The 14,760-nt window shown below is 36.8% G+C and overlaps 1 protein-coding gene across 1 annotated transcript in view; it reads left to right on the forward strand.

Moving 5' to 3' along the window:
- Nucleotides 1–2,278: 2,278 nt before the first annotated feature.
- Nucleotides 2,279–14,760, forward strand: part of LOC109113058 (DNA (cytosine-5)-methyltransferase 3A-like) — a 36,924-nt gene continuing 24,442 nt past the window's right edge. The window contains 3 exon segments of the mRNA XM_042778288.1: nt 2,279–2,464; nt 4,573–4,751; nt 11,581–11,688. Of these exon segments, the coding sequence (XP_042634222.1) occupies nt 4,641–4,751; nt 11,581–11,688 (219 nt within the window). The 5' untranslated portion in view covers nt 2,279–2,464; nt 4,573–4,640.

Below are 14,760 nucleotides of genomic sequence, written 5' to 3' on the forward strand. Positions count from 1 at the left end.
TTAGAATATGGTGACATGCCAATCAGCTAATCAACTCAAAACACCTGCAAAGGTTTCCTGAGCCTTCAAAATGGACTCTCAGTTTGGTTCACTAGGCCACACAATCATGGGGAAGACTGCTGATCTGACAGTTGTCCAGAAGACAATCATTGACACCCTTCACAAGGAGTTTAAGCCACAAACATTCATTGCCAAAGAAGCTGGCTGTTCACAGAGTGCTGTATCCAAGCATGTTAACAGAAAGTTGAGTGGAAGGAAAAAGTGTGGAAGGAAAAAAGATGCACAACCAACCGAGAGAACCTCAGTCTTATGAGGATTGTCAAGCAAAATCGATTCAAGAATTTGAGTGAACTTCACAAGGAATGGACTGAGGCTGGGGTCAAGGCATCAAGAGCCACCACACAACTGGTTTCAGTTGTCGTATTCCTCTTGTTAAGCCACTCCTGGACCACAGACAACGTCAGAGGTGTCTTACCTGGGCTAAGGAGAAGAAGAACCAGACTGTTGCCCAGTGGTCCAAAGTCCTTTTTTCAGATGAGAGCAAGTTTAGAATTTAATTTGGAAACCAAGGTCCTAGAGTCTGAAGGAAGGGTGGAGAAGCTCATAGCCCAAGTCGCTTGAAGTCCAGTGTTAAGTTTCCACAGTCTGTGATGATTTGGGGTGAAGTGTCATCTGCTGGTGTTGGTCCATTGTGTTTTTGAAAACCAAAGTCACTGCACCCATTTACCAAGAAATCTTGGAGCACTTCATGCTTCCTTCTTTTTGAAGATGCTGATTTCATTTTCCAGCAGGATTTGGCACCTGCCCACACTGCCAAAAGCACCAAAAGTTGGTTAAATGACCATGGTGTTGGTGTGCTTGACTGGCCAGCAAACTCACCAGTCCTGAACCCCAGAGAGAATCTAGGGGTATTGTCAAGAGGAAAAATGAGAAACAAGAGACCAAAAAATGCAGATGAGCTGAAGACCACTGTCAAAGAAACCTGGGCTTCCATACCACCTCAGCAGTGCCACAAACTGATCACCTCCATGCCACGCCGAATTGAGGCAGTAATTAAAGCAAAAGGAGCCCCTACCAAGTACTGAGTACATGTACAGTAAATTAAAATACTTTCCAGAAGGCCAACAATTCACTAAATGTTTTTTTTTTTTGAAGTATTTTAATTTGTTGTGAATTGGTGGGTTTTTGTTAAATGTGAGCCAAAATCATCACAATTAAATATCCAAAGACTTAAACTACTTCAGTCTGTGTGCATTGAATTTATTTAATACACGAGTTTCACAATTTGAGTTGAATTACTGAAATAAACGAACTTTTCCTCGACATTCTAATTTATTGAGAAGCACCTGTATTTTATTGAATTAATTTGAACAATTTATTGTTTCCTTCCTTATATTGCTTGTTACTAGCTGAAGAGACCCTAACTGACCTTATATGGTGCTTCCCTCGCAGACAGTGTTGCCAACTTAGCGACTTTGTCGCTAGATTTAGCGACTTTTCAGACCATTTTATTGTTTCTTTCGGAAAAAGCGACTAGCGACAATTCTAGCGACTTTCTTGGACAAACCTTATTTAGTCTCTGAGACTGTCTGGTACTGCCGCACGAGCGCGAGGTCTCTCTTTCCAGCGCACACACACATCTCTCTCTGCATCTGCTCTGTTCAGCGAGCGCAGAGAGGAGCAGCACTTTCAGTTAAAAAAATATATTCTGTTGCTTCTAACTCTTTTACATGCGAGTATAGCCGAAATCACAGCACAACCATTGTCTAAATCATGTGTATTTGATTTCATTAGACAATGTCGTGAATAGGATTTTAGTGCAGATTAATATCTTTGAGAGCTGGTTATGTAGACTTAATGGACCGCGTTTCAGTCATTATAATATTAATTCCGTTGTTTGTAAACAGAAACATTAAAATATAATAATAAAAACAGTTTTATTGCGAATTTGGCTGCATTAAAATGCAGTAAGTAAGCACAGGGAGGCAATAAAATACGACGCACTTACGTCATTAATATGCTAATTAGCGTATGACGTCATCTAGCGACATTTAGCGACTTTTCAGGCGGGGTTTAGCTACTTTCCATTGAAAGAAGTTGGCAACACTGCTCGCAGAGTTATTAGCTGTAAAATCAAGCTTTAGCAACCAAAATGAAAGTAAAACAAGAACATAACACAGATATATTTAATCCGACAGTGAACTAAATTCATAATGCCTGAAAAAAAAACACGCGCTTAATCGATCTCCCTGTGACGTCACTGCTGATCCAGATCTAAAGGGCTCTAGGACCCCGCGAACTTCTTCTTCCCGTTGGAAAGGGCCTCTGCGGCGTCTGAGAGCCCGAGACGGCGGAGCGGAGCAGGCCGGTGCCGGGGAGGGTCAGGACGGGGAGAGACGCGGAGGGAAGACGGGCAGCGCGCGACCACCGGAGGGTTCAGGCCCGGGGCTGCATGGCGAAACGGGTGATTCACACAGATATACACACACCGAGCTTCTCTCTGACATATGAGAATGAGGATGAGGATGGTGGTGGTGGTGAAGATGATGAATTCAGATCTGCGCAGATGTGCGTTTTAAAATCCAGCAGCTGCTGCCTTTAAAGAGTTTTCCATCTGTCCGCTCGCGTGACTTCAAATGACATGTTAATTCAGTTCAAGTTCGCGCTAGTGAAGTGAATGTGTGAATGAAGCGAGCTGAAATCTGTCAACCGGCATTACACATCATCATCATCATTATCAGGATTTAATGCAATATCTATCAATAACTTTGACTTTATCGCAACTTAGATTGTAACTATTCCTCTTACGTGAGAAACGAAGGTTACAAATAATTTAAGCCTTTATTGTAAGGACGACAAAACTGTTCTGGTTGATCTTGAGATGTTAATTCCGTGAGGCCTCTTTCAGGAATATTTGTGCAAATATTATGTATAGCGAAATATGTTATAGGCTACTCATTGGTTTTTGATGTTGTTGTGGTTTTAAATATCTAAAGGTAGGCTATATTTAGAAAGCATGAAAGCTCTTGACCTATATTAGTGTATTAGGCTCATGGTGTCTCCACTGTATCATTAACTGTAAATAAATATGCGTTTTTTCAGTTTATTGAGTTATTAATTCATGAAAGTCTGTCTATTCTAAACACACCTGTGTCAGGTGTCATGGGTTTCACTGTCTGTGTGGACTGTGACCCTCAGCAGGTCATGCAACTTTATACACACCTTGAGCTCTTCTTAAATGCTCAAAATCAATAAAATATCTAAATAATGATCATAATAAATAAATAAAAATTACAGTAAAAGAGAACGAAAATAGAAAATATAAAATGCTTAAAAATGTTGATCTGAAGAACCTTTAACATAACATCAAGAACTTTGTCTACAAAGAGTAAAATACAGTGAATTTCTTTTTTCTTTTCTTTTCTTTTTTTCCTTATTTTGATAAGAAGATGATTCTGTGCTGAACCGGAAGGTGTTGCAAAAATTTTTTATTTTATTTTTTTTGGTAAGAGTGTATTCTGGATTTTCCTCATCAGGCCTTTCATTTCTTCCCCTTTTACTTCTTGTTTAACATCAGAAGCGGCCTATTGTGTGTCTATAGATCTAAAGTAGAGGTCAGGCCGAATTTCCTTTTTCCTAATGGTTCATTGTTTAATACTTAAGTTCAATTTAAATAGATGTCATTAATGAATCAAATCACAATGTAGGGTAGTTTTAAAATACGAAAACGTATCTTAACCCTGTTGTTTTTGTATTTTAGTCTTAAATTTCGTGATATTTCTACTCTTAACTCATTTCTGTCAACTAATGATCCGTCAAGCATTATACAATATAGCTAGAGGTATTCTCAATAAGATTTCTTGAAGATCAGTCTTGGCAGAAATATGAGTCGGTAAAGGTCGTGTTGAGAAAGGCTATCAAAGAGCAGTTTTTACAGATGACCAGCGAATCTCGTTTAATTGAAACTACATCTTTTACATTCGCATGTTGTTACGGCAACTTTGCGTGCGAGAGTTTCTTCCCAATTTCTCCTCAAATCCAATTTTCCGTCAATAAGATGACAGCAAAGTCATTTCGCTCTTCACCAATAAAAGCTCTTGATTTGACTGATTTTCTAATGCTATGTTGGAGCTTCTTGAATGATATTATGTGAAAACGAATGAGACGTTATAAATAAACGAGAAATGCGCTCATTTTTCCAGCGCGTCACGGAATTGACGCGACGCGGCCGCGTTATAACGCGCAAAGACAAACTGGCAGAGATTCAAACGTCCGCCATGTTACAGACTTTCCACATTAAACCACAAACTGGCTGCTGTTTGTCTTCTGTGGACACAAATCAAGTCTTTTTACTGACTGTCGTGATATGATAAGTCAATATTGCCTCGTTTTATAATGAGGGAAACATTATAGACATTGTTTCCTCTTCTGCTTTTACAAAATGTGTCGCCTTCCATGGAATTAGATAATAAAAATAATCAGATTTCCTACAACCATACACTATCAGTGTATAAATATCTATTTTACTCCAGAAATAAATGGACACGGTCGTTGTTGTGTTTGGTTTCGCAGGGAGGAGGAGGATTTGATGGTCTGAAGGTGGATCAGTTTCATCGCCACAAAAGTCCCTCAGCATTTTAATGTCTTTTGTTTCATTTGGTTTGATTTCAAATGCATCGATCAGGACAGTAGTGTGTTTTTGTTTCATCATGCCTTTCGATCTGGACTGTGACGCAGCGGCGAACAAAACGGTAAGAGGCATTAGTTTCGTCACAAGGTGTGTGTGTGTGTGTGTGTGTGTGTGTGTGCGGGGGAACCGTGTGGAAGCCGCCAGACACGTGCAAAGTGAGAAGGACAAACCAGGCTGCGAGTAAAACACACCTCCTGCCGCGTCTACGAGGTCTGAAAGAGAGAAAACTAGCGCGCTCCAGTTATTTATGCGTTAAAGATCGTGAAAGCGCTGTACAGATTTACTTGAATTGAATTGAATTAATTCGAATTCGCTGAATATGACGCGTCGTTTTACTTTTGCGTCCCTGGCATGCAGCGTTGATCTGGTTTTACAGTATAGGCTATGAACTAAAGGACAGCTGAAAATAGTTTAAAAAAAGAGCTATTGAGAAAACAAATAGGCCTACTCTTTATTCACAACATATAACGAAATACTTTAATTTTTGTGTAGCCTACTTAGTTTATAGTTTATAAATAAATTATATGAATTATGATATGAACACATCTTGATTTTATAGAGTAGGCTATACAAGCTGCAAAATAATCAACGAAGCGTTTTTCGATTATAATGGAGCCTTTTTTTATGTAACTTGCACCGCTCGCTTGTAGAATAAACGCGGTGTTAAAGGATTAGTTCACTTCCAGAATAAAAATTCCCTGATAATTAACTCACCCCCATTTCATCCAAGATGTTAATGTCTTTCTGTCTTTATTCTTAAGGAAATTAGGGTTTTTGAGGAAAACATTCCAGGATTTTTCTCCATATAATGGACTTCAGTGGTGGCCAACGGGTTGAAGGTCCAAATTGCAGTTTCAGTGCAGCTTCAAAGGGCTCGACACAATCCCAGCCGAGAAATAAGTGTCTTATCTAACAAAACGATCAGTCATTTTCTTAAAAAAAAAAAAAAATTATATACTTTTTAACCACAGCTGCACTATAGTTCGACTTCACACATTACGTAATCACGTTAGAAAGGTCACGAGTGACTTAGGTGGAAGTACCGACCTAGTGTTTACAAAGCAAACGTGCAAAGAAAGTCAAACACCCTTTACAAAAACGGTAAAACAACGATGCGGACAATTTTGAAGTTGGAGGAGAAAATGAGATTAAGTGATGTGAAGTGACATGACATACAGCCAAGTATGGTGACCCATACTCAGAATTCGTGCTCTGCATTTAACCCATCACACACACACCGTGAACACACACCTGGAGCAGTGGGCAGCCATTTATGCTGCGGCACCCGGGGAGCAGTTGGGGGCTCGGTGCCTTGCTCAAGGGCACCTCAGTCGTGGTATTGCCGGCTCGAGACTCGAACCCACAACCTTAGGGTTAGGAGTCAAACTCTCTAACCATTAGACCACGACTTCCCCCTTCCCCCCTTGAACCGGAGTACACAGAGCTAACCGCGCCTGATCTTTCCAACGTGATTATGTAATGTGTAAATTTATGGATTCGCATCGCAGAGCTAGTGCAAGACGTGCATTTATGGTTAAAAAGTATATGAATTTTTTTTTTTTAAAGAAAATGACCGATTGTTTCGCTAGATAAGACCCTTATTCCTCATCTGGGATCATGCAGAGCTCTTTGAAGCTGCATTGAAACTGCAACCTGGACCTTTAGTCTGTTGGCCACCACTGAAGTCCATTATATGGAGAAAAATCCTGGAATGTTTTTCTCAAAAACCTTAATTTCAATATAATAATATATTAAATATATTAAAGGCTTTCCCATCCCATTAGATACATATTTCCGTATTGCATAAATAAGATGAGTAAGTTTTACCAGAATGTCATGGCATGGATGTTTCAGATTGCATTCAAAGCTCGAGTACACAAGTAGCCTACAGTACACGAACACAAACGCTTTTAGCTATGCAATCTACGTGCAGAATTTTTTGGTTTTTGTGTTTAGAGATTGTATGTTTTTTTCTATCTTATTCACTTTACACTTTAATTAGACTATGTATAACACATAGGCCTGTGTCCATTACGTCTGTGCATGCATACATGCGCAAGATACTTTTAGCCTAAAAGTGCAAAAACCACAAAGCTTATAAGATATATTAACAAAGATATCTTACATATATATTATAGCTGTACCTTAAGGTTATGTATTTGTAGTTATGTATGCCATCCGAGTAGCAATAATCTAATATTATTGCTTTAATTTGATATTATTGTAGTATTTGTTTGTGTAATACCCTTGTAGGGCCCTGTGATGACAGAACTAACATATTTAAACTAATAAAATCTCACCTCTGTGCTAGTCACATGTTCTCTTTAACTGAAATGGCCAATCTTTGGAATCAGTAGGTGAAATAACCACATGGATGATTAGTGAAACTCATTAAAATCACTGATGAGCATTAACCTGGAACCCATCAGAGAGAGAGAGAGAGATTTTACAGTCTTACTGACCTCAGGAATCTCAAGAGAACCGCTGCAGTGTCATCGAGGTTACTGCTGGTGTGTAGAAATGATCTAGTAATTCTCCGTAACTCTTCATTTTCCTGCTCCGCTCCTCTTACACTTTAATGGCCGTTCAGTTATTATAAATCTGTTTTCAGATATTGGAGCAGCACACAGGTATGGTAGTTTATGTACGCTGGCCTTACAGTGTTAAGAAAGCCTTGCCTAACTGATATATGCAGCTCGAAGTCATGTGACGTGAGGCAAGTGGTAGATTTTCATGCAACATTGTAGGTGAATTGTTTTTTTATGGCGAATATTATATTTTGTGGCGAAGAAAGTCAGTTTACACCTAAATCTAGACAAAAGTGCTTATATGAGTTATTTCCAACCTAAAAATCTGTTAATGTGTACTGAAAAGCGTTTTATCACAGTTTGTGTTAGTTGGTGGTGTGATGTTTTTATATAGTTTTTTTTTTTTTTTTTTTTATTTTTTAGGAGAATCTGTTCTGTTTTGAGGGTGTGTATGTTTTTATAGATTTTTTGTTATATCTTGAACAGGGCAAAAGGTTTGTTTGAGATCTTGGATGTGTGTGTGATGTTTGTGGTGGATTTTATTGCTCTGCTCATTCAGATGTCCTCTGTGAACCCGGCTGAAGTTATTTATTGGCTGATATAGTATTTATGGCAGTGATCAGATCAGTGTTTGCTTTGGCAGAGAAAATCGAGCCATTTAAATGCTTGTGACTGCATACAGGAGCACACAAGCATTCAGTGTATGTCCTCGATATGTTTTATTATTCTAACTGAAAAAATGTAGTTTACACATTTGTGTTGTTATTGTGAATGCTAATAATAAGTTTTCACGTGAGGATTTTAAAAAGATTTAGTATTCATAAATTGGACGTTGAACATTGTGGAATTATTTTAATTATGGTACTTATATTTTTTGATAAAGCAAATATACATTTCTAAATATTATAATTTATTATATATTTATAAATGTTTTTAAACATATTTTTATTGGTTTAATTTGGTGTCTATAGGACAGTGTGCAGGTGTGTTTTCTTCAGTCATTTCAGCCTTTATATATGTGTTTTGTATATGTGCTTTTTACGTTTTATATATTCTGTTTTGGTTTTTATTTAATTGATTTATTGATTTTTATTTTTATTATTGGACTCTAAGGGACCTTGAGCAATATTTTAGTCTGTATATTAATACTGGTTAATTATTTATTCTTAGGACTATGTGCCTTTTAAACATGTATGTTCTTTATTGTACAGAACATTAGATATTCTCTCTATCTATCTATGTGTGTGAGTCTGTAGTACTCTACCTGGAGATGGAGAGTGGAGTGTGTGGAAGGGAGAAAGAGAGATTGAGAGAGAGGTGCTGGACCCAACAGACTCGTTACACCAGGGAACTTCCTCCTGTTCTCGGCCCAGTCTCGTTGCTTGGCAACAGCAGTGGCCCAAAATAACCTGCTGATGACCGAAATAATCTGGAGATGACAAAAGCAGACACAAAATGTCTCCGCGCTCTGATGTTCTGATGTAATATCCTGCTACACCGTTAAACACGGACACACTGAGTCATGTGTTTATACTGTACTCTTACAATACAACCAACCATCTACAATTACAACTAATTATTGGATTAGTACAGTTACTACTGTATTTTGTTCTATATTGTTATAACGCACCGAAAAACTGCAATAAATCATACGATAGTTAAACTGATATGGTCTATTTCTGTGATTTATATATAATATATATATTATAAATCATACATTTTTGCTGCTTAGTATTGAAAACTTAGATACATTTTTTAATTGTGAACACCTAGATATTTTTTTTCCCTGGAGAATATATATATATATATTGTATATAACGTATAATATGTATATGTAAACAATTGTATGTTAAGAATTATTAACTCACTAAGAATTATATATATAATAATCAAAAAAAAAATTAAAATAAAATAAATATATATATATTATAAAAAAAAAAAAAAGTGTGGTCACTATGAATTGCAATTATACATTACCGTTCAAAAGTTTGGTATCTGTAAGATTTTTAAAAATGTTCATGGCTGCATTTATTTGATGGTAATTTTGTTAAATTTTTTTTTTTTTTAAATGTTTTTTATTTTTATATTTAATGTTTTTTATTCATGTGTTGTTGCTGTTTTTCAGCAGTCGTTACTTCAGTCTTCAGTGTCACATGATCCTTCAGAAATCATTCTAATATGTTGATTTTATGCTCAAGAAACATTTCTTAATATTATCAATACTGAAAACGGTAACAAACAGTAAATTTTACTCTTACTGATTATTTGATGAATAGAAAGAACAGCATTTATTTGAAACAGAAATCTTATGTAACATTATAAATACAAAAATTTTAGTCATTAAAACAAAAATGCCTTTTCACACTGTTTCCTCAGATATATCTGGTATCTAGCTGACATTAGTTTTTGCATGTCTCACAGACGGTTCGTAACATCTTTCTTGATTGAGGCTGCTGTCATTCTGAGTGGACTAATATGAATCAACACAGATCAGCGGAGTTTATGTCATGTTTATTGGTGGTTTTCATATCTCTGATGGACTTGAGGTTAATGTTTAATGACTATTAACATCCATTCAGGCAGTTTCACACACGCTCGTTTGCAGAAATACTCCCCTGGTGACCCCTGACCTGTGGGGACTGATGAATCTTCATGTTGTTTCAAAGGTTACAACAGAACGATTTATGAGAGAGACAGGAGACTTCATGAGTTAGATCTGCACAATGTCTGTTGTAGTTTCATGGTTGTGTGTGATAGCACTAGTGGATAAATAACATTAGTGGGCACATGGTTGCCAGGGAAATGACCTCATGGTTTTGTTCAGGAGAGCAGCATCATGACCTGCTGGAGACAGTTGCTAAGCAGTATTTTCACCTTAGTAACCACTTTCATCAGACTGGATCCCCACTGAGAGAGTCCAGATGGATCATCTCTGCGCGCATGCGTGTATGTGTGTGTGTGTGTGTGTGTGTGTGTGTGTGTGTGAATTTGACACTGAAAAATATGCATAAGTCCTTAAATGTATTGATTTTATTTTATTTTATTTTATTTTATTATGCACTCATATATCAAAGTCATTCGCATTAAAATTCCTTTATTTTATTTTATTATATGCTTATAGATCTAAGTCCTTCAATTTAATTTAAATTAATTTAATTTAAAGGTTTTGTATTTTATTTTATGCTCATAGATTAAAGTTCTCCAAAGTAAAATTCCTTTTAGGGATGCACCGACTGTTCGGCTACCGAAATTATAAGTGAAAAGACCGAATAAATTGTACGGAACAATGATGTGATGCGATCAAATAGAGGCGTGCACTAAATGCAGCAAACATGGCAGTGTGGAAGCTTTTAAAACTGTTTAGCACTGCATCGCATGTCTTCGATGAGAAGAGGAAGGGTTGATTGTTGCTGGTTACTGTTGATGACTGAAATCGCGAAATGCCCTTAACCAATTAAATAAACTGCAGAACTTTGTGTTTTCTAATACAAGCATGAATTGCATGTATTCAAACAGCGTTGCATGAGCTCACAGCTCCAGGGTTCAAAGAAAATATGCGCTGAAATAGTGTTATTCTTCAGTTGCTTAGTAACATTTTTATGAATTGAATTTTATATAGGCATGTGACAATGCGATAAGTGCAACAAACGTCTTCCCAAATTCGTAATGAGAATCATTTATAAATCTACTGTTGTTAACAAAAAAAGCATTGAGGTCTTCCTGTGGGTTTTTTTGTTTTATAATATGAGAAAGAGTTTGTTCTAATTCATAATTAGTTATTGTTGTTAGTTTTTGTTTTAATGTTGTTTTATAAAATGAAATAAATAAGTCAATATTTAGTATATTTATTATTGTAATTTTTCTGTTGATACATTTATTATAGCATTCACACGTAGTGTTCAGACTGAGAACTGTCATTTTTTCTAATTTTGTAAAAGAAGTCTCTTCTGCTCAGGAAGGCTGCTTTTATTTGTACAGTAAAAATGCATGGCTGATTCAAGAAGGGGGTCTCAAAAATGGCCAAATATTATTTTACAAACTTATTAATTTTAAGTTAAATTGTGTTTAATTGGTATATGTTATTGTAATGTTAAAAAAAATTCAGTGTTAAGTAAATATTTTTAAAGCACATTTTGGCTATTTAATTTATGCAATGGTGAAACAAATTGGCAAAATAGGGGGGAAAAATGTGAAAAACTGTGTTTGGTATTCGGCCTTCGGCCCAGTCTTTTATTTAGTTCGGCTTCGGCCAAGAATTTTCATTTCAGTGCAGTCCTAATTCCTTTTCCTATTTTTATGTTAAATATCACTTATATATCAAAGTCCTTATAATTAAAGATTTGATGTGTTTGTTTGTTTTAGAGTCCAGAGGCGGAACAGGAAGTGTGTGAGGTCACACATGAAGAGAGAGTGACGGACACACCAACACGAAGAGTTGGACGACCCGCTCGAAAACGCAAAGCACCAGGAGTGAGTACTTCTGCACATACTATATGCACAACTATAGCATACACATGAACACAACTTTAGAAAACTTGCGTGTTCAGTGGATAAATAATATATTTGCATAGCATGTTCATTGCCTTGTCTTCTGTATGGCAGTAGTTCACTGGTGTGCTTGTGAGCTGATCTGAATGTCTGTGAGCCATGACTGAAAAATGAGCAGCTGATCAAATAATTCATGAGATTCCAGCTTCAGTCCCATGTGGCTGTGCTCATCATTAAAGTAACAGTTCAGCCAAAAATAAAAATTCTGTCATTTACTCGCCCTCATGTCATTCCAAACTTACATGTTGTTATTTTTCCATGAAAAATAGTCTTTTCGAAACTCTTTTCCAAACACTAACGTTCTAAAATTTGAGGTCAGTTCGATTATTATATCTTATTCAGCAAGCACACATTAAATTGATCAAAAGTAACAGTAAAGACATTTGTAATGTTACAAAAATTAATTTTTCAAATAAATGCTGTTCTTCTGAACTTTCTCTTCAAAGAATCCTGAAAAAATGTTTCCACAAAAAATATGAAGCAGCACAAAGGTTTTCAATATATATGTATAAAAAACTGTATTTATGTGTGTATGTGTGTGTGTTTGGTCACTATGAGTTTTGTTTTACTTTCATTCAAATTATTTCTTCTAAACGCCTTTTGTCTATAACGGAAAAAAGAAAGTCATATAGGTTTGGGATGACATGACGGTGAATAATTTCCATTTTTGGCAGAAGTGTTCCTTTAATTGCAAGACTTGCTTTTGTCTTAAAGGGACAGTTCATTTTAAAGTGAAAATCATTTACTCACACTCAAGTTGTTCCAGACCTGTATTAGTTTTAATCTTAATTTTTTTTTTCTCTGTGAACTATCCCTTTAATTATTTTCATGATTATTGTTTCACTACAGTAGTTGTGAAGCGACCAGAGACACACATCATTTATTTGACTATAATAATCAGTGTTAAACTCTATTTTAATTCAATTAATTCAGATGTTTTAATTGATGTTATGATGTTAATTAAGTTACACCCAACACAAACCACATATTAACTCGTGACATTTGTTCAGTAATGTCAGGGACAGTCCCTCTGCCCCACTAAAGCTGTGATGTCTCTGCCTATGACTGAACCTGCAACGCTTAGGGCTGCATTAATGCACGGTCTTACAGGATGAGGGGGCCCCACCCGGTGATGCCGGAAAATATTGTAACCACATTTTATAATCAGTTACTGTGACTGTTATTTAAAATTAAAAAAATTTGAATTTACACTTTATCACTTTGCTTTGAATGCATGTGCAGGGGTTGCACGTCCTGCATGAAAAGGGTCAGTCAAATGCTCCCAAATATGAAAGCAGATCTCAGCAGAGAGAAACTGCTAAATACATAGTGGAAAGATAGTTTAAATTTGTTGAAAAAATACCGAAGCTCACAGCATATTTTAATGCAGGCCTAGAAGAAGATGCAGATGCAAATCCTGGCAGTATCTGAATACAATACGCTATAATTAATAATAAAATTTACTCCTTTTTTATCTTAACATAGTTGAGCTTGCAAAAAGAACATGCATGAATGAGAAAATAATACGGCATGTGCTTGATGTTAAAAGTTTTTTTTTTACACAGTAGGCTAAGCCACAAAAAAGATCTCAATGTGCTACTTGCACTGTCTGACACTCTCCCGAAGCGCTCGCGCGTAAAGCCACCTCTCAGACAGCATGCACTGAATTACTTGTCTTGGCAAGTAAACATAGATGGGTATGTCTTACAACATGTTAGATCTGTGATTTAGATCTTAATATAATACACCTGCCACAATAATACACCTGTTAATCAAACAACAAAAGAAAAGAGGGAATCTCTCGGGCTGGTGATTCAAAATTTTACTTGCCCTACAAAAAAACGAAACAAAAAAAAAGTGTTAGTTGTTTTTGATACCAAACTTTTAGATAACAGTTCCATTTTACAACTCTCGATTCCAGTTTTGATACTACAGACAAAACTACTAGCCTAACAAATATGTAATGCACATTATTAAAGACAAGTGAACAGTCAGTAAATAAGAACAAATTAATAAATAGAACAAAGATACAAATTAAACAATGCTTTAGATTTTTGGGTTTGTAGGTGTTCAGGCACAGAAACTAAATAATCAAATGAAAAATAACATTGCTCTATGTGTGTGCTGTACACCGAACACTAAATGGAGTGGATATTCATGTCTTCTTTCACTTGAATGCTTTAAAATCTCTTGAATGTGTATATTTGTCCATTCAAGCACAAGAAGATGCAAAAGAGAACTCCATTCGGGCTTGCACATCGTCAGAGACACGGCTCTCTGTGTGAATAAAAAGAATGATTTTATCCAACAATTTCTTTTCTGTGTCAGTCTTCAACACGTGTTCAGGAGAGTACCACAACGCATGCGTGCTCTCCACACTGCTCTTCTCCCTGTATGCAAACGAATGCACTGCAGAAACCCCTCAAGCACCTCAAATTTGCAGATGACACTACCATCATCAGCCTCATACACAACGGAGATGAGTCTGCTTACAGACATGAGGTTAAAGAGCTGGCTGTCTGGTGCAGTCACAACAACAGTGGAGTCATTCAGGTTCCTGGGCACCGCAATCTCTCAGGAGCTGAAGTGGGACACTCACATTGAATCCATTGTTGAAAAGGCCCAACAAAGGCTGTACTTCCTTCGCCAGCTGAGGAAATTCAACCTGCCACAGGAGCTGCTGGACCAGTTCTACTCGGCCATCGTTGAGTCTGTCCTGTGTTCATCCATAACTGTCTGGTTTGGTTCAGCTACCAAATCAGACATCAGGAGACTACAACGGACAGTCTGGACTGCTGAGAGGATTATTGGTTCCCCTGCCTAACCTCCAAGATCTTTACACCTCCAGAGTGAGGAAAAGGGCTACGAAAATCAATTTGGACCCCACACTCCCAGCTCACTCTCTCTTGGAAATGTTGCTTTCTGGTCGGCGCTACAGAACACCAACCACCAGAACAGCCAGACATAAGACTAGTTTTTTCCTGCATGCCAAAA

Source organism: Cyprinus carpio, chromosome A20, assembly GCF_018340385.1.
Source record: "Cyprinus carpio isolate SPL01 chromosome A20, ASM1834038v1, whole genome shotgun sequence".
NCBI classification, from domain to species: domain Eukaryota; kingdom Metazoa; phylum Chordata; class Actinopteri; order Cypriniformes; family Cyprinidae; genus Cyprinus; species Cyprinus carpio.